At 55.2% G+C, this 18,342-nt stretch overlaps 2 protein-coding genes across 14 annotated transcripts in view; one reads left to right on the forward strand and one right to left on the reverse strand.

The window, feature by feature from the left end:
- P2RX6 (purinergic receptor P2X 6) overlaps positions 1-18,342 on the reverse strand; it is a 34,865-nt gene that overhangs the window by 5,721 nt on the left and 10,802 nt on the right. For 4 of the 13 annotated variants that reach the window (XM_032139027.2, XM_058431971.1, XM_058431970.1 and 1 more), the window contains 9 exons: positions 15,142-15,217; positions 14,858-14,951; positions 14,695-14,775; positions 14,477-14,618; positions 14,275-14,384; positions 11,402-11,495; positions 11,224-11,289; positions 10,971-11,048; positions 8,650-10,880 (listed from right to left, as the gene is read on the reverse strand). In XM_032139027.2, coding sequence (XP_031994918.1) covers positions 10,683-10,880; positions 10,971-11,048; positions 11,224-11,289; positions 11,402-11,495; positions 14,275-14,384; positions 14,477-14,618; positions 14,695-14,775; positions 14,858-14,951; positions 15,142-15,217 — 939 coding nt within the window. In that variant the 3' untranslated portion in view covers positions 8,650-10,682. Of the gene's footprint in view, positions 1-259; positions 377-8,649; positions 10,881-10,970; positions 11,049-11,223; positions 11,290-11,401; positions 11,496-14,274; positions 14,385-14,472; positions 14,619-14,694; positions 14,776-14,857; positions 14,952-15,141; positions 15,218-18,342 lie in introns of those variants that run through there. The other 9 variants (XM_058431981.1, XM_058431977.1, XM_058431972.1 and 6 more) reach the window with 9 other exon arrangements.
- SLC7A4 (solute carrier family 7 member 4) lies at positions 5,415-8,360 on the forward strand. The gene is given in 6 exon segments (XM_032139014.2): positions 5,415-6,080; positions 6,082-6,515; positions 6,998-7,555; positions 7,558-7,595; positions 7,860-7,968; positions 8,074-8,360. Coding segments are annotated over 6 exon segments (1,860 nt in total). The 5' UTR covers positions 5,415-5,535; the 3' UTR covers positions 8,250-8,360.

Here is an 18,342-nt window from a genome sequence, read left to right on the forward strand (position 1 = left end):
GTGAGGAGATTGAGACCATCCTGGCTAACACGGTGAAACCCCGTCTCTACCAAAAATACAAAAAAAAATTAGCCGGGCGTGGTGGCGGGCACCTGTAGTCCCAGCTATGTGGGAGGCTGAGGCAGGAGAATGGCATGAACCTGGGAGGCGGAGCTTGCAGTGAGCCGAGATGGCGCCACTGCACTCCAGCCTGGGCGCCAGAGCAAGACTCCGTCTCAAAAAAAAAAAAAAAAGAGTTCACTTTGGTAAGAATTCCTACCTGTGCCTGCTTTTATTTGTTCTCCCAGGATCCCATCTTTAGGCTTGAGAGGATTCCATCCTTGTCACCAGAAACTGTAGGGGTGGCAAAACTCCACTTCCATCCCGAGAGTCTCAGCTGGGCCCAAGAATTAAATTGACATAGGACAGGTTAACAGGAGAAAAGCACACAAATTTATTTATATGCTATTCTACATCTGATTTCTGTTCTTTAGTCTTGCTAACAGAGTCCCTAAGGCTAGCCATTACATTTACTTATAAATAAGGGGTGCTGGAGTGCAGTGGCGAGATCATAGCTCATTGCAGCCTCAAACTCCTGGGCTCAAGCTATCCTCCCACCTCAGCCTCCCGAGTAGCTGGAACTGCAGGCACATGCCACCCACCACACGGGTCTAATTAAAAAAAAAAAAATTGTTGAACCGGGATCTCACTATATTGCCCAGACTGGTCTTGAACTCCTGGACTCAAGCAAGCCCCCCTCGGCCTCCCAAAGCACTGGAATCACAGGAGTGAGCCACCACACAGTCCCACAAATTTATTGGGTACAAGTTTTACATGGGTTGGGAACCCTCATAAGGACATATGAAGACCCAAAGAAGAAGTTAGAGTCTGTTACTTATACATTGAATTGGACAAAGAATAATAAGTTATGAAGAAGCAACTAAATTATGTGGGGAGGCTTAAAAGATAACAGTGTTTCAACAAGGTCTGTACAGAATTCTCTCATTTCAACTTCTCATCCTTGAAGATAAGAACGTTGCATCTTTCACATGGCAACTTCATCTCCTGCATTTTAGAAATAGCACAGGCCGGGTGGGGTGGCTCACACTTGTAATCCCAGCACATTGGGGAGGTTGAAGCAGGTGGATCACTTCAGGAAACGAGTTTGAGACTAACCTGGCCAACATGGGAAAACCCCGTCTCTACTAAAAATACAAAAATTAGCCTGGTGTGACGGTGCACGCCTGTAGTCCCAGCCATTCGGGAGGCTGAGACATGAGAATCGCTTGAACCCTGGAGGCAGAGGCTGCAGTGAGCCAAGATCACGCCACTTCACTCCAGCCTGGGTGACAGAGTGAGACTCTGTCTCAAAAATAAAAATAAAATAAAAAATTAAAACAAGCTATTCAGCCATGAAAAGTCACAGAGGAATCTCAAATTAAGGGAAAGAAGTCAGCCTGAAAAAGAATATACTCTATAATCCCAACTATATAAGATTCTGCAAAGGTAAGACTAGACTATGGAGACAGGAAAAAGATAGGTGGTTGCCAGGTGTTAGCAGGGAGGGACAGGTAGAGCACAGACGGTTTTTAGGGCAATGAAACTACTCTGTATGATACAATAATGGTGTGTATATGTGTCATTACACATTTGTCCAAACCCGTAGAATGTACAACTGGAAGAGTGAACCCTAATGTAAACTATGGACTTTGGGTGATAATGATGTGTCAATGTAGGTTAATCGATTATAACAAATATGCCCCTTTGGTGCTGGATGTCAGTAGTGGGAGAGGGGGCTACACATGTGTGGGAGCAGAGGTATATGGGAACTGTACTTTCTGCTCAATATTGCTGTGAACCTAAAACTGCTCTGAAAACTCATCTTTTTTTTTTTTAGATACAGGGTCTTGCTGTGTTGCCTAGGCTGGACTGAAGAGGCTATTCACAGGTATGATCAAGCCCACTACAGCCTTGAGCCTCCTAGGCTCAAGCCATCCTCCCAACTCAGCTTCCTGAGTAACTGGGACTACAGGTGTGTCCCACCATTCCCAGCTAATAAAGTCTACTTTAAAAAAATCACTTGACCATAAACATAAGTGTTTATTTGTGGACTGTCAATTCTATTCCGTTCATCTATGTGTCTACTCTTATGTCACCACCACAACCTTGATTACAGTCATTTTGCAACCAGTTTAGAAATCAGGAATTGTAAGTCCTCCAAAACTTTTTCAAAAGTATTTTGGCTATTCTGGATCCCTTGCATTGCCACATGAATTTTGATGATTTTTGCAAAACAGGCAGTTGAGATTTCAATAGGAATTGCACTGAATCTATGCAACCCCTGAATCTGTAGACCAGTTTGGGGAATACTGCCATTTTATATTTAAAGTCTTACAGTCTATGAACATGGGATGTCTTTCCATTTATTTATGTTGTCTTTAATTTCTGTCTTTTTTTTTTTTTGAGACAGGGTCTCACTGTGTCACCCAAGCTGGAGTGCAGTGGCACAAACATGCCTCACTGCAACCTCAACCTCCCAGGCTCAAGCAATCCTTCCACCTCAACACCACCCCCTACTCCCAGTAGCTGAGACCACAAGCGCATGCCACCATGCCCAGATAATTTTTTTACCTTTTCGTAGAGGTGAGGTCTCCCTATGTTACCCAGGCAAAATACCCAAGTATTTTGGCTATTCTGGATCCCTTGTATTTCCATATGAATTTTTTTTTTTTTTTTTTTGAGACAGAGTCTCACTCTGTCACCCAGGCTGGAGTGCAGTGGTGCCATCTCAGCTCATTGCAACCTCCGCCTCCCGGGTTCAAGTGATTCTCCTGCCTCAGCCTCCCAAGTAGCCACGATTACAGGCACCCACCACATATTTTAATTTATTTATTTAGTAGTTTTGGAGACAGGGTCTTGCTTTGCCACCTAGGCTGGAGTGCAGTGACAGGATCATAGCTCACTGCAGCCTCAGACTCCTGGGTTCAAGGGATCCTCTCGCCTCAGCCTCCCAAAGTGATGGGATTACAGGTGTGAGCCACTGGGCCCAGCCAAATACTGTATTTTGGATCGACATTTGGTTGAAAAATATCTATGTATTAGTAAACCTGTGTTGTTCAAGAGTCCACTGTGTTTTGCTGGGGATTTGTACATCTATATTCATTAGGGATTTTGGTCTGTGGTTTTCTTTTCTTGTGATGTCTTTGCTGAGTTTAGTGTCAGGGTAATCCTGGCCTTGTAGAATGAGTTAGAAAGTTTTTGTTTCCTGGTGGTTTATCTTCACTGCATCACTGTGGGGTTGCTCTGTGTAACTGTCTCACTCAGTAGTGAGTGAAATATCCCTGGAAATGTACAATTTACTGCATCAGCCCTGCTTAGTCTCACATATCTGTTGTATGTTAGTGCCTGTGGCAGAGGGTGTGGTGTCACACCTTCTCCAGGTAGATAAAAAGTCAACACTCCAAAACACTGGACACCAGCAATAAGGCGGTCATTGGTAAGGCCTTGGGGGAGCTCCCATTACAAATTTGCCTAACCCTCTGGCCTGAAGTGCCTAGACTTTTGTGGTGACATTTCAGGACAAGGGGCGTCCGCTCAGGCAACACAGGGATGGGGTAAGGAAGCTACCATCCCACTGGAAGTGGGAGCCACCTGAGAAGTTCCTCAAGACAATACCAGCCAAATATTAGAAGGTATTGGCATTCTGGCTGAGGCAGAATGTTCCAAATTGGCACCATCTTGTCTGGGAGTCCATCATCCTGTCACCAGCCCAATAGGCTGGATAGGCTGCAGATGCTCCTAAGATCCCATTCTACAAACCACATATAAGCCTGAACACATGTCTAGTATAGCATTCTGGGGAGGCCAGGCGCCATGGTTCGTGAATGTAATCACAGCCTTTTGGGAGGCCAAGGCAAGAAAATCACTTGAGTCCAGGAGTTCGAGACCAGCCCGGGCAACATAGTGAGACCCAGTCTCTAAAAAAATTAAAATTAAAAAATTAGCCAGGTGTGTTGCTGTATAGCTGCCTGCCAGGGGCATGGGGCGCTGGAATGCAGTACTCAGGACACAGTGGCTGTCGCTAATAAACACAAGTGGGGATCTGCTATTGGGGTCCCATAGGGCCCTCCCGGCCTGCCAGAGGCGCCTAGGCTAGGAAGGGCTGCCACTGGGGTCTGAGGAGCTCCTGTCCCCCACAGGAGGGCTGCAGGCTGGTCCCAGAAGCTGCTTGCTCCCTTGCAGGACATGGTAGCTGCAGGCTCAAAACAGCCAGTGTGCGTTCCCTCAATTCGCAGAACTCTCTCAAAAGGCTGCAGTCTCTTGCCAACCTGTGAGGGTGGCTCACTGCCACCCCATTGTAAAAGTAGAGATCAGGGACTGCCCCAGGCCACTCTGCCAGACCCACGTCTTCATCTAACTCACTGTGCCTGAAGCTTACATGACGGTGCTGTGGGGCCTGTCTGGGGCCCAGCTGGGTGGGTTTCATGTACTGGGGTGAGGGATCAAGAAGGGTGTCCGCTGCAGTGGAAAGAAGGTGGGCTGAGGAATTTCAGACGTGGCCCTTAACCTCCCCGAAGTGACCTAGGCTAGTCACTTAGCCGGCAGTCTGACCTCCATCTGTGACTGAGTCACAGTCACAGGGCTTCCCTAGACCCCGGTGAGCTCCGGTAATGACCTTGCGAGGTCGGGCAGCGTGGGCAGGGTGAAACATCTGGGTGTGTGGCAGCGGGTGGGGCCGCGCGGGGGGCCTGTGGTGGGGGCGGGCCCTGGGCTGGGCGTCAGCAAATTGGGCGGGCTCAGTGCTCAGAGCGGAGGCAGCGGCGGCGGCAGCAGGTGGGTTGCAGCAGATCCTACGGGGACGGGGACTGGGAGGAGCTCAGGCCCAAGAGCAGACGAAGGCGCAGGTGTCCAGGGACGTGGGCGCAGAAGAGCTGGCTCTGGCAGCAGCGGTGTGTCGGGCATGGGGAGGTGTGCGGGCCCAGGGGGCCCCTGCACTCCGCCTGGCGCGCCGATACTCCAGCCTGGCCACCGGGGCGGGGGCGGGGGCGGGGGTGTATGTAGCCGCCACTGTCTCTCTGTGGCCAGGTGGCTGCCGGGGCCACGCCCGCCCCGACGCAGAGCCGCGGCTCCTGTTCCGGTCCGGCACCACTCTGGGGAAGCCTCGGTTTCACCTGGCTCTGGGACCCCACCACTGAGCCATTCCCAGCCTCTCTCCCTGCTCCCCCTGGAGCTGCTCCCTCCCCACCCCTCAGGGCTATGGAGCAGGTGAGCAGTTGGGGCCTCACCAGGCCTCCTTTGCTGCCTGGGATGCAGACAGGGCCTCCAGGCTTCCTATGACCTCCTGCCCACAGGCTCTGACACCTGCCCCATTCCAGCTCTCCAGCAGGCCCCTGGTGAGGGTGTCCAGGTCCCCAGGTCAGGGACGGAGAGAGGACTGGGGGTGGTTGGACCAGGAGGGATGGAAGGCCGGCCAGGCCCTGGCTGGGCATCCTGTCATTCCCCTCTGGCCCTAGCAGGTTCCAGTAGCTGGCTCGGTGCTCTTCTCGGCCACCTGCCATGGCCTGGGGGCTGCCCAGCATTGCTAGCCTGGCACGCTTATGCCAGAAGCTGAACCGCCTGAAGCCGCTGGAGGACTCCACCATGTATAGGTTACTGTGGCCCTACCTGTCCACGCTGGACCTGACTCTTCTGGGCGTGATTGGCATGGTGGACTGGGGCCTCTACGTGCTCACAGGTGCTGTGGCCAAGGAGGTGGCTGGCCCTGCTGTGCTCTTGTCCTTCGGTGTGGCCGCTGTGGCCTCCCTGCTGGCAGCCCTATGCTATGCAGAATTTGGGGCACGTGTGCCACTCACGGGCTCTGCCTACCTGTTCACCTATGTATCCATGGGCGATCTGTGGGCCTTCCTCATCAGCTGGAATGTTCTCCTCGAATACATCATCGGTGGCGCCGCTGTGGCCCGTGCCTGGAGTGGCTACCTGGACTCTATGTTCAGCCACTGCATCCAAAGCTTCACTGAGACTCACGTGGGTTCCTGGCAGGTGCCCCTCCTGGGCCACCACCTGGACTTCTTGGCTGCTGGCATCATCCTCCTGTCTTCTGCCTGTTTCCCGTGGAGCCCGTGTCTCCGTCTGGCTCAATCACACCTTCTCGGCCATCACCCTGATCGGCATCCTCTTCATTGTCATCCTGGGCTTCATCCTGGCCCAGCCTCACAACTGGAGCGCTGAGAAAGGCGGCTTTGCACCCTTTGGCTTCTCCGGTGTCATGGCTGGCACTGCCTACTGCTTCTATGCTTTCATGGGCTTTGACGTCATTGCCGCCTCCAGTGAGGAGGCCCAGAACCCACAGTGGTCCGTGCCTCTGGCCATCGCCATCTCGCATGCCATTGCAGCTGGTGCCTATATCCTTGTCTCCACCGTGCTAACCCTCATGGTGCCCTGGCACAGCCTGGACCCCGACTCAGGGATTGCAGATGCCTTCTACCAGCGGGGCTACAGGTGGGCTGGCTTCATCGTGGCAGCTGGCTCCATCTGCGGTGAGAGACTCTTCCTGGGCAGGGTGGCAGGGAAAAGAGCAAGGGGGGCCCTGTCCTCAGATTCTTGGGGAATGCACCTTCACCTGGGGCTGTTTTACCAGTTGCATAACGGGGCAAGGAAAGTGCTAATTATGAGAAACTCTTCACTTCAAAAAAAGTTTCTTCAGAAACTTTTTGGAAGGGACCGCCCCACACATGGTCCATAGCATGTTAGTTCTGGGCATGTCCTTATAAATTATTTCCTAGGCAGAGGGACTCAGCCCTCATCAGATGCTCCAGGTGGGCCTGCGACCTAACCCAGATGTCCTGTTCTTGGGCAAAGCGCTGACAATCTATTACTCCTACACACACTCATGCTTACTCTGAGAGCCCAGACAAGCTCATGCCCATGTTCCCAAGGAGCCACCCATGCACCGACCCCTAGCAGAGGCCCCTGGTGGGCTTCTCCGCCATGCTGACCCTCCCCACTCTCTCTGCTACAGCCATGAACAGCGTCCTGCTCAATCTCCTCTTCTCCCTGCCACGCATTGTCTATGCCATGACCGCCGATGGGCTCTTCTTCCAGGTGTTTGCCCATGTGCACCCCCGGACACAGGTGCCTGTGGCGGGCACCCTGGTGTTCGGGCTCCTCATGGCCTTCCTGGCACTGCTGCTGGACCTGGAGTCACTGGTTCAGCTCCTGTCCCTTGGAACACTCCTGGCCTACACCTTCGTGGCCACCAGCATCATTGTGCCGCGCTTCCAGAAGTCTTCCCCACCCAGCTCCCCAGGCCCAGCCAGCCCCAGCCCCCTGACCAAGCAGCATAGCTCCTTCTCAGACCACCTACAGCTGGCGGGCACTGCGCACACCTCCGTCCCTGAGCCAGGGGGGCTGAAGCCAGCCCTGAGGCCCTACCTGGGCTTCTTGGATGGGTACAGCCCTGGAGCAGTGGTGACTTGGGCGCTTGGCGTTATGTTGGCCTCGGCCATCACCATAGGCTGCGTGCTCGTCTTTGGGAACTCGACCCTGCAGCTCCCACAATGGGGTTACATCCTGCTGCTCCTGCTCACCAGCAACAGTATCGGGAAGACTTATTTCAGGTACCTCCCCTAGCCAACACCCACTCGCGCTCAGCCCAGGCAGCTGCCTCCCCTTCCCCCACTGCCATCCCAGAATGAACAACGCTCACGGGGCTGGGGAGGACGGCACATCCATCCTGCACCCCTTTCTGCATAGTGAGTGAGCACGTCTCCACAATCTCCTGAAAGGGAGAAAGGCTCTACGGATTCCCAAGAAAGTGAGCCCTGGGCTGGCAGATCTTTCCTGCAGCCCGGCCCAGCCCTGCCCTGCCTCTGCCTCCTCAGATCCCCATGGTTCCCCTGATTCCAACCCTGAGCATCGTCCTCAACATCTGCTTCATGCTGATACTGAGCTATCTGACTTGGGTGTGCTTCTCCATCTGGCTGCTGATGGGTGAGTGGGGGCCAGGCTGGGACCAGGGTCAGGAGGAGGGCAAAGAGGACAGGAAGGGCTGGAACCTGTACCTCAGGCTCATGCCCTGCCTCCTGCCCTGTCTAGGACTTGCAGTGTATTTTGGCTACGGCATCCGGCACAGCAAGGAGAACCAGCGGGAGCTGACAGGGCCGGACTCCACACACGACGTGGTATTCCCCAGGGGCAGCCTGGAAGAGACAGTGCAGGCTGTGCAGCCCCCCAGCCAGGCACCAGCACAGGACCCTGACCCTATGGAGTAGCTGGTCAGCCCACACTTGCCCCGCCCTCCCACACCTGCTTGGGAGGCCAGAGAGGCCAGACAAGCCGGGAGCCCCTTCTGTTGTGGGCAGCCTGGGTTTGCAGGCCTGCGCAGGCTGGGGAGTCCTCAGGACCTTAGGACCTTCATCCAGGGGCTGAGCTTCGGGTCTTCAGGAGTGGGCCTTGGCCGGTGCTGGTGCCGTGGACCCTGCCCAGAGCCTTCTTGTTTATGATCAGCCCCAGCTACCTGGGCAGTTGTGGTGGGGTGGATGGGAAGGCCCACAGCCCAAGGGATCCATTATAATAATTGCTTGGCCAGCCATGTGGCCTGCTGGCATATCCACTGTGGCATTCTTTGTGGCACCGAGTCTTCACCTGCCCCAGGGAACCAGGCAGTTGTCTCCAATCCATATCAAAGATGCTGGGGCTCTCCAAAGAGTAGGTGCCAGTCCTGGGACCACCCTGAGTCAGGGACACAAGTGGGCCTGGATCCAGGTGCCCAGCGAAGAGGGGAGCCACATATACCAGGCAAGGAGGGTTCCATGACAGCCATGGGGTCAGGCTCCCCATGTCTGCTAGGTGGCAGATCCAGGGAGCAGAGCTTGGGCCCCAAGGAGGCTGCCTAGAAAGGGCAGCAGGGTTCTGAGCGTGGCATGCGCCTGAGGCCTGCCTGGCACAGGCACTCCCACAGGGACACATGCGTCCCTGCAGGCACTACCCTGGGGTGCACGCCTGTGCGCAGACTGAGGCAATAGCTGTTTCTGAGCTCGGGCCCAGGCTGCGGCTCTCTTGCCGTCTTTGCCCACTCTTCAAGGGCTTTGAGGTGAAAAGAGTGTGGCCCTCATGCTCCTCCATGGGTGCACAAGTGCCCAGGCCTGTTCCGTTACCTTCTAGCCCACCTGGTAGCTGCAGGGCCTCAGTCTTCGGGGGTAGGGTCCCCAAGTCCACCCTGCACCACCCCACTGGTCTCCCCATGGCTGTGCCATGTCTACCATAGACCCCCCCAACTTTCCAGTCATGCCTGTTAGGACTACACAGGAAGAGGGTGGCTTTGCTGGCTTTACTCCGTGACTTTGTCCAGCCATGACATCAGCTTTCTCTGGGCCCCAAGAAGAATCAGGTGCATGTGCCCCCCCTTGGATACCCAGGCCTCAGAGGCCACGCTCTCCCACCTTAGCCCTTCAGGCCCACCTCCCCATGGACATGGCTCTGAGGATTGAGAGGCAGCAGGGACCCTAGGCATTTTACTGAGGCTCCAGGTGGCAGATGATTCCAGATGTCAGCCCAGTCTCAACCCCACCCCTGGCCCTCCACAGCATGCCCTGATCACCAGGTACCCACAGTGGAAAGCAGCCCCTTGCCTCCCTGGGATGGACACTTGGAATTCCCTGCCCCGCCCTGCCCCACCCTGGGACCAAGAAAAGAATTCCAGCTGCAAAACCTGGCCAGCCTGAGGGAGATCTCAGTGTTGTTGTTTGGAACCATTCTTTCCAGCCACTCCACCCAGCCTGGGATCAGAGTCAGGGCCTCCCTCGAGCAGCTGCCCCGACAGCTTCCTAGGTATGACTTGGACTGAAGTGAATTTCAGTTGTACAGCCTCCCACAGCCTCCCACCCCCAGGGCTCTCAGGAAGCCTGGAGGAAAGATTCCAAGGGGTTGGGTGGGGGAGTCACTGAGGAGGGATATAGAAGGTCCTGAAGAACCCAGTGATCACCAACTTAGCCCTGCCACCCTCTGCTCTCTCTCCCAGCCCTCCATGGCAAAAGGGCTACCACTGGAAAGCAGCCAGTCCTCATAAACTGAGCAGGTGTGGGCCCAAGATACATGCTCTGCCCTTGCCTGGGGCATAGGGAGGTGGATTATCTGCCTACTCCACCCCATTCCCTAGATTAAGACTCTCCTGGGGCATCACAGCACCAGAGAAGCTGAAACAATCCCCCTCCCCCATCACTCCTCTTTGTACCTTGCCTTTTTGGCTCCAGCTGCACAGCCCCATGTAGGACCAATGGGAGGGTGGGGTCTCTACCTATGATGGGGGTGCAGATGGGGGAGGAGGGCCAGGACCCAGGCAGCAGGAGGGTCTGTGCTGACAACTGGTAAGCATACCTCTGCTAGGAACACTGGGGACAGAGAGACCTCCAGGCCCAGACGCAGCAGAAGCCCCTGCCACATGCAGTCGCAGCCCTGCAATACAGGTGCCTGCTGGGCTCTCCCAGTCTCCACGGGTCAGGTTCTGTTGCCGTCTCAAAACACAGCCGACTTCTGTGGCTCCCCGAGGCAGCACCCTGCCAAGGTGGGAGTCGGGGGAGGGACTGTCTGCTGGGGTTCAAGGGTGGAATTCTACCCCCAATCCTCCATGCTGGGGCCGCATCCTTGAGATCCCCAGGCAAGGCTCCACCCTTCCCAGCCCCCAACTCTGAACCAGCAGGGAACGGCTACAGGCTTCCGGAATGGGTTGGCAAGTGGGTGTCAGAACTTGGACAGGGCCATCCTGGTGTCTGTGTCTGACTCCCAGCAGCAGTGGCCGTGGGTGCAGGTGCTGAGCTCTGTCTAAGGCACTCGGCCAGTCGGGCTTGGGATGCAAGGGCCAGCTCGCTCCACACAGAGTTGGCGGTTGCCTTCGGGGCCTTTGCCTGCAGACGAGGACAGCAGGTCAGGGATCCAGCCAACATCTTCCTAAGTGTGGCAGAACCCAGAGTCCAGGCAGAGCGACCTCAGCTCACCTCCTCATACTTTGTCCTCCAGTAGAAATGGGCTTCTCTATCCACATACAGCAGCAGCAGGTCACAGAAAAAGGTGACCTGGGAGAGGCAGGGCCAACCCATGTTCCAGCCCCCGAGCCTGCTCTCCTGCCACCTCCCCAGTCTGCACCCCGAGACTCAATGTGCAGGCACTGGAAGCTCCAGCATGCGTTGGACACACCCTGGTCAGAGGCACTCACAGCAGCCTGCAGGTGCCCACAGTGCTCACACTCACCACGCCCAGCCAAGCTGCCCCGGTGCCGAGTGTGACAGCCGTGGGGATGAGCCCGAACTTCCCTGCCTGAGAGAGATCTGAGCTGAATCTCTCAGCCCACGACTGTTGGCCTCATGCCTCCTCCAGCCCCGTCTGCCTGCCCCATCTCATCCCCGGCCTGACCCCTACCTGTGCCTACCTGCCCAGTGACGAGGATGTCGAAGCGGATTCCATAGAGCTTGAGCAGAGTTCGGGCCTCCACACCCGATTGCTCCCACCAGTGAGTGGCTGTCCTGTGGGCAGGAAAGAAGGCTCTGGTGACCTGCTTTGCCCACCCCCAGGTGGGCTGGCCCTGCCAGGCCTCTGTCCAGCTTGTCAATTGACTCTATAAACCCCCAGCCCAAGCCTGAGTCCTGGGTCTCAGCCCTGTGTAATTGGTGAGAAAACAGAAAAAGCAAACGAAGACCTGTCCCTCAGAAGTTCCCTGCCTGCTGAGAGGACGGGGGACAGAGGAGTCCCTAAACAGACCCAGCAGCGGGGGATGTGAAGGGGCAGGCTCAGGGCTGAGGGATTCCAGAGATGGGAACTCACTCTTCCCTGGGAACTGGGGTAGGCTTCCTGGAGGAAACATGAGGCTGGGCCTGGAGGAACATACACACAGGTGGTTTGCCAGCACAGAGGTCGGGGGAACAAGATGTGGGTGGGAGCCAGCCCCACATGGTTTTGAAGGGCTGGGGAGGTTGGGGAAGCCAGATCAGACGGGGTGCAGTGAGCTATGTTGAGGGGCATCATCCCCAGGCCTGGTGGCCGTGTGTGCCTGCCTGCATGACGAGGTGACAGTCGGTGGCAGAAGGATCCAACAGATCTGTTTAGAAGACTCAAAGACATGATAATAAATGCAATTTATCGGGCCGGGCGCGGTGGCTCACGCTTGTAATCCCAGCACCTTGGGAGGCCGAGGCGGGCGGGTCACGAGGTCAGGAGATCGAGACCACAGTGAAACCCCGTCTCTACTAAAAACACAAAAAATTAGCCGGGCGTGGTGGCGGGCGCCTGTAGTCCCAGCTACTCGGAGAGGCTGAGGCAGGAGAATGGCATGAACCCGGGAAGCGGAGCTTGCAGTGAGCCGAGATTGTGCCACTGCACTCCAGTCAGGGTGACAGAGCGAGACTCCGTTTCAAAATAAATAAATAAATAAATGCAATTTATGAACTTTGAGGCCAGGCGCGGTGGCTCACACCTGTAATCCCAGCACTATGGGAGGCTGAGGCAGGTGGATCACCTGAGGTCAAGAGTTCGAGACCAGCCTGACCAACATGGTGAAACCCCATCTCTAGTAAAAACACAAAAATTAGCTGGGTGGGTTGGTGTGCACCTGTAATCACAGCTACTCGGGAGGCTGAGGCAGGAGAATTGCTTGAACCCGAGAGGCAAGGATTGCAGTGAGCCGAGATCAGGCCACTGCACTCCAGTCTGGGCAACAAGAGCAAAACTTCATCTAAAAAAAAAAAAAAAAAAAAAAGTCCGGGCGCGGTGGCACACGCTTGTAATCCCAGCACTTTGGGAGGCCGAGGCGGGCGGATCACGAGGTCAGGAGATCGAGACCACGGTGAAACCCCGTCTCTACTGAAAGTACAAAAAAATTAGCCGGGCATGGTGGCGGGTGCCTGTAGTCCCAGCTACTCGGAGAGGCTGAGGCAGGAGAATGGCGTGAACCCGGGAGGTGGAGCTTGCAGTGAGCCGAGATTGCGCCACTGCACTCCAGCCTGGGCGACAGAGCAAGACTCCGTCTCAAAAAAAAAACAAAAAAAAACAGGCATGGTGGCTCATGCCTGTAATCCCAGCACTTTGGGAGGCCGAAGTGGGCGGATCACCTGAGGTCCGAAGTTAGAGACCAGCCTGGCCAACATGGCAAAACACCATCTCTACTAAAAATACAAAAATTAGTTGGGTGTGGTGGTGCATGCCTGTCATCCCAGCTACTCCGGAGGCAGAGGCTGGAAAATCACCTGAACCCAGGAGGCAGAGGTTGCAGTGAGCCAAGACCATGCCATTGCACTCCAGCCTGGACCACAAGAGAGTGAAAACTCCATTTAAAAAAAAAAAAAAAAAAGGTCGGGCATGGTGGCTCATGCCTGTAATCCCAGCACTTTGGGAGGCTGAGGCAGGTGGATCACGAGGTCAAGAGATCGAGACCATCCTGGCCAACATGGTGAAACCCCGTCTCTACTAAAATACAAAAATTAGCCAGGCATGGTGGCGCGCACCTGTAGTCCCAGCTACTTGGGAGGCTGAGGCAGGAGAATGGCGTGAACCTGGGAAGTGGAACTTGCAGTGAGCTGAGATCCCACCACTGCACTCCAGCCTGGGCGAGAGAGTGAGACTCCGTCTCAAAAAAAAAAAAAAAAAATGTTTAGGTAAAAGCTAAAGGGAGGCCAGCCACGGTGGCTTACATCTGTAATCCTAGCCCTTTGGGAGGCTGAGGTGGGTGGATCACCTGAGGTCAGGGGTTTGAGACCAGCCTGGCCAACATCGTGAAAACCCATTTCTACCAAGATATAAAAATTAGCTGGGAGTGGTGGCGGGCGCCTGTAATTCCAGCTACTCAGGAGGCTGAGAGAGGAGAATCGGTTGAACCCAGGAAGCGGGGGTTACAGTGAGCCAAGATCGGGCCACTGCACTCCAGCCTGGGTGACAGAATGAGATTCTGTCTTTAAAAAAAAAAAAAAAAAAAAGCTGAAGGGGAGAAGGAGAAAGTAAAAATGAAACACCCCATTGCTGTGGAGGGGAGATAATAGAAGCGGGGTAGGGTGGAGGAAGGGTTGGCAGTGAGGAGCCTGAGCTGGACAGGGGCCTGGGACAGATGGGGTGGAGGGCTCAGGACTTGGGGGAGCAGGATGGAGCTTGTGCTGGAGGATATGGGCTTGAGAACAGCTCTCTCCTCCTCTTGGGACCCCCTTGCACATGTAGTGGAATATCTAGAGGGCTGGGCCTGGGTGTGGTCTGTCCTGGCTGCCACAGGGAGAGGGTGATGGGCACAGCAGCTGGGCACTGGGAGCAGTGAGGCCTCACCTGAAGTTGTAGCTCTTCTCCTGCAGCTGGAAGGAGTAGTTAGGCCAGCAGCCAGAGTCCCCGGTGTCCAGGTCACAATCCCAGTGAACCCTGATGCCCACAGAGCCACCCTGCACATAGCACATAGCTGTTCCACCGGTAGGTGGGCCCGGGACCCTCTCCCAGAGCCCTCTAGGAACCCTGCCCCCAACTCGGGACCCACCAGCAACGCCAGGTCCTCGAAGGTCCCTCCAGCCTTGGCCACGAGGTCCCCAATGCAGAACACGGGACAGTAGGGGCTGAATTGTGGTTCATAGCGGCAGTGCTTAAAATAGGTGGGGTCCCAGGTCTCCAAGGCATTGGACCTGGGAGGAGTGGGAGAGGTCAGAAGAGGTAGGGGACAAGGAGGGTCTTGGGGCAGATGAGACCCACTCTGCTTACTTAGAGAAGTTGAACTTGCTGAAGGTGACCGTGTTTTTGATGAACAGTGTGAAGTTCTGGGCCTGGGCCAGCAGGGGCCTCCTGCAGGTGGAAGGGAGGTGATGGCCTCTGCCAGGCCTGGGGCCCTGCGCCAGTGGGGGTGGGGGATTGTGGGGACACTTACGAGGGCACAACGCCACTCTCCACTGGGCACCAACTCCAGATCTCACAGGTCCTGTGGGTCCCATTGAACACCACACACTGGCCTGTTTTTACGCCTAGAAAACAAAAGATGAACTCCAGACCTTCAAATCTCCACAGGCCTGGGGAGGGCTTCAGCCAGGGGGTTGTTGGCAGAAAGAGAGATGCAGGGACAGAGGCGAGCAGGGCCTGCACTCGGGAGCCACCCAGGATCCCAGCCCGGTTCCCACCCTGCTGGGGGCACTGGAAGACAAAGCCCACAGTTACCGTGGCTGTGCGTGCCTCTCTCCCCTTCGGGGCAGTCCTCATCGGCCCAGCAGTTAGCCAGTGGGACGGACGGGTGCTGAGGTGGGAGAGAGAGCAGTCACCAATGGCACAGGGGATGTCTCCCTTCCACAGCCCAGTCTCAAAGGCAAGGAGGTTCAAGGTGGAAAGGACAGGCCCCCTTCCCACCTTAAACCTCCTCACCACCCTGCCGCCAGAGTACCCTGAGTGTGGGGCCACACAGGAAAGCTGGAGGGTGCAAATAAAAGGAGGTGGTCAGAGGAGGGAGTGGAGCAATGCTCTGGCCAGATGAAGGTACAGTGCTGTATTTCAAAGACAAAGGGAGACCCCTTTCCTCCTTTTTCTTTTTTTTTTTTTTTTTTTGAGATGGAGTCTCGCTCTGTCGCCCAGGCTGGAGTGCAGTGGCACAATCTCGGCTCACTGCAAGCTCCGCCTCCTGGGTTCACGCCATTCTCTTGCCTCAGCCTCTCCAAGTAGCTGGGACTACAGGCGCCCGCCACCACGCCCGGCTAATTTTTTGTATTTTTGGTAGAGACGGGGTTTCACCGTGGTCTCGATCTCCTGACCTCGTGATCCGCCCGCCTCGGCCTCCCAAAGTGCTGGGATTACAAGCGTGAGCCACCGCGCCCGGCCTTCCTCCTTTTTCAAAAAGTTTATTTTTAGTGATGCGGTCTCACTCTGTTGTCCAGGCTGTAGTGCAATGGTATGATCATGGCTCACTACAGCCTCACCCTCCCGGGCTTAAGCAATCCTCTCACCTCAGTATTCCCAGTAGCTGGGACTACAGACACTGGCTGATTTTTTAATATTTTTTTTTGCAGAGATGGAGTCTTGCTATGTTGACCAGGCTGGTTTTAAACTCCTGGCCTCAAGCAATCCTTCTGTCTCAGCCTCCCAGAGTGCTGGGATTACAGGCATGAGACAATGCACCCTGCCCCTTCCCTCCTGACAGTTCTGTCCCTGGTGGACGCGGAAGTGATTCTTCCAGGTCTAGCTCCTCTGGTCCAATTTGGATGACAGATCAGGGAAGGTGAAGATACCTTGGGAAGGTGAGTTTTTGATACCCGGCATGGGGACATGGCTGACAAAGATCAGGGCCCTAGAGTCACAGGGGCTTGGGTATTGAAGCAGGACGGCACTCTCCCAGGCACGGTCCTGCCCCAGCTGAGGATGGACACAGCTGCCCAGGGCACTCAGCTCAGGGGCAGCAGGAGGAACACCAGCACCAGGGGTGCAAGGAAGGCTGAGGGCCTCTGAGAAGCCAGAAAGAGGCGGTGGGACTTTCTGAAAGACAGGGTCGTCATGATTGGGTGGAGGTCGGTGCAGAGCCACATGCTCTGCTTTTTTTTTTTTTTTTTTTTTTTTTTTGAGACGGAGTCTCGCTCTGTCGCCCAGGCTGGAGTGCAGTGGCGCGATCTCGGCTCACTGCAACCTCCGCCTCCCGGGCTCACGCCATTCTCCTGCCTCAGCCTCTCCGAGTAGCTGGGACTACAGGCGCCCGCCACCACGCCCGGCTAATTTTTTGTATTTTTGGTAGAGACGGGGTTTCACCGTGGTCTCGATCTCCTGACCTCGTGATCCGCCCGCCTCGGCCTCCCAAAGTGCTGGGATTACAAGCGTGAGCCACCGCGCCCGGCCATGCTCTGCTTTTTTGTCCCTACCTATGTCCTGTGTCTGCCTCTCCTCTTCACCCCAGCTGGGCTACCATCTCCTCCAACTAGACGCCACAGTGACCACCAGTGGGGCCCCCACGTCTCCCCCTACCCTCATCCACCTATGCTCAGCAGCCCAAGTGGTGCATCCCAATGTGCAGGAGATTGAGCTCCCTGCCTCTGAGCCCACGTGTGGCTCTCTTCTGTTCCTCTAATCAAGTTTAGCTCCTGCCAGGCACGGTGGCTCACGCCTGTAATCCTAGCCCTTTGAGAGTCCAAAGCGGGCGGACTGCCTGAGCCCAGGAGTTCGAGACCAGCCTGGGCAACAAAGCAAGACCTCATCGCTACAGGAAAAAAAAAAGAAAAGAAAACAAACAAACAAAAAGTTTAGCTCCTTAGTGGGGCTTACAGGGAACCCTGAAACCCTGAAACCCTGAACTACCTTCTTCCCACCCCAGTCCAAATCTTCACTTCAGCTCCACTCAGTGGCAGGTAGCCCTAAAGGCACCTCACCTCACACAGCTCAGGGTCTTTATCCACCAAGCCCCCTCTGTGTGAACATCCTGCTTCAACCAAATCCACCTGCTCGCCAGCTTCTCCTCACCTTTTTCTTAAGATTCTGCTTGGCCTGGCACACCTGTAATCCCAACATTTTGGGAAGCCGAGGTGGGCGGATTACCTGAGGTCAGGAGTTCGAGACCAGCCCGGCCAACATGACAAAACCTTGTCTCTATTAAAAATACAAAAATTAGCCAAATGTGGTGGTGTGTGCCTGTAGTCCCACCTACTTAGGAGGCTGAGGCAGAAGAATCGCTTGAACCAAGGAGGCGGAGGTTGCAGTGAGCCGAGATCACACCACTGCACTCCAGCCTGGGCGACAGAGCGAGACTCCGTCACAACAAAAAAAAAAAAAAAAAAAAAAAAGATTCTGCTCAAGTGCAGCCCTAGGTCCCCCACCTACAGCCTCTGTCCCATCATAGGACCTGCCACCTTGGCTGGGCTGTCCATGCAGGTGGTCCTTGAAGTATGGGAGATGGAGTTTTGTGAATTTAGCATAGCTAGCCCTCTGGCCCAGTGGGGAGGCTCAGCGGTATCTGCTGAGGGAGGTGACACTATAAGAAGCATGGTGCATGTAAGGGAGGGATCAGGCACCAGGATCCTGAGAGGAGCTGGCAGAACTCTGGCCTTCTGGGAAAGCCAGGTTGTCAGATCTGATAATTACGACCCAGCCCTGACATTTCATGGGAAGAGCCAGAGTGTGGTTGCAGACAAAGAGGAATTGCACAGATTCTGAAAAACACAGACCCACGGATCCAGCCAAATTTCAGAACAGTCTACAAACTGAACATTAAATAGACACCTGAGCATTAAGAAAGAGAAGGACATTGTGTGGGTTCACTAAGAGTAAGCGCATCCTGCTGGGCACAGTGGCTCATGTTGGGAATAGGCCCCCAAAATCTGGCCATAAACTGGCCCCAAAACTGGCCGTAAACAAAATCTCTGCAGCACTGTGACATGTTCGTGATGGCCA

This window comes from Hylobates moloch, unplaced genomic scaffold, assembly GCF_009828535.3.
Source record: "Hylobates moloch isolate HMO894 unplaced genomic scaffold, HMol_V3 SCAFFOLD_19, whole genome shotgun sequence".
In the NCBI taxonomy this organism is placed as follows: Eukaryota; Metazoa; Chordata; class Mammalia; order Primates; family Hylobatidae; genus Hylobates; species Hylobates moloch.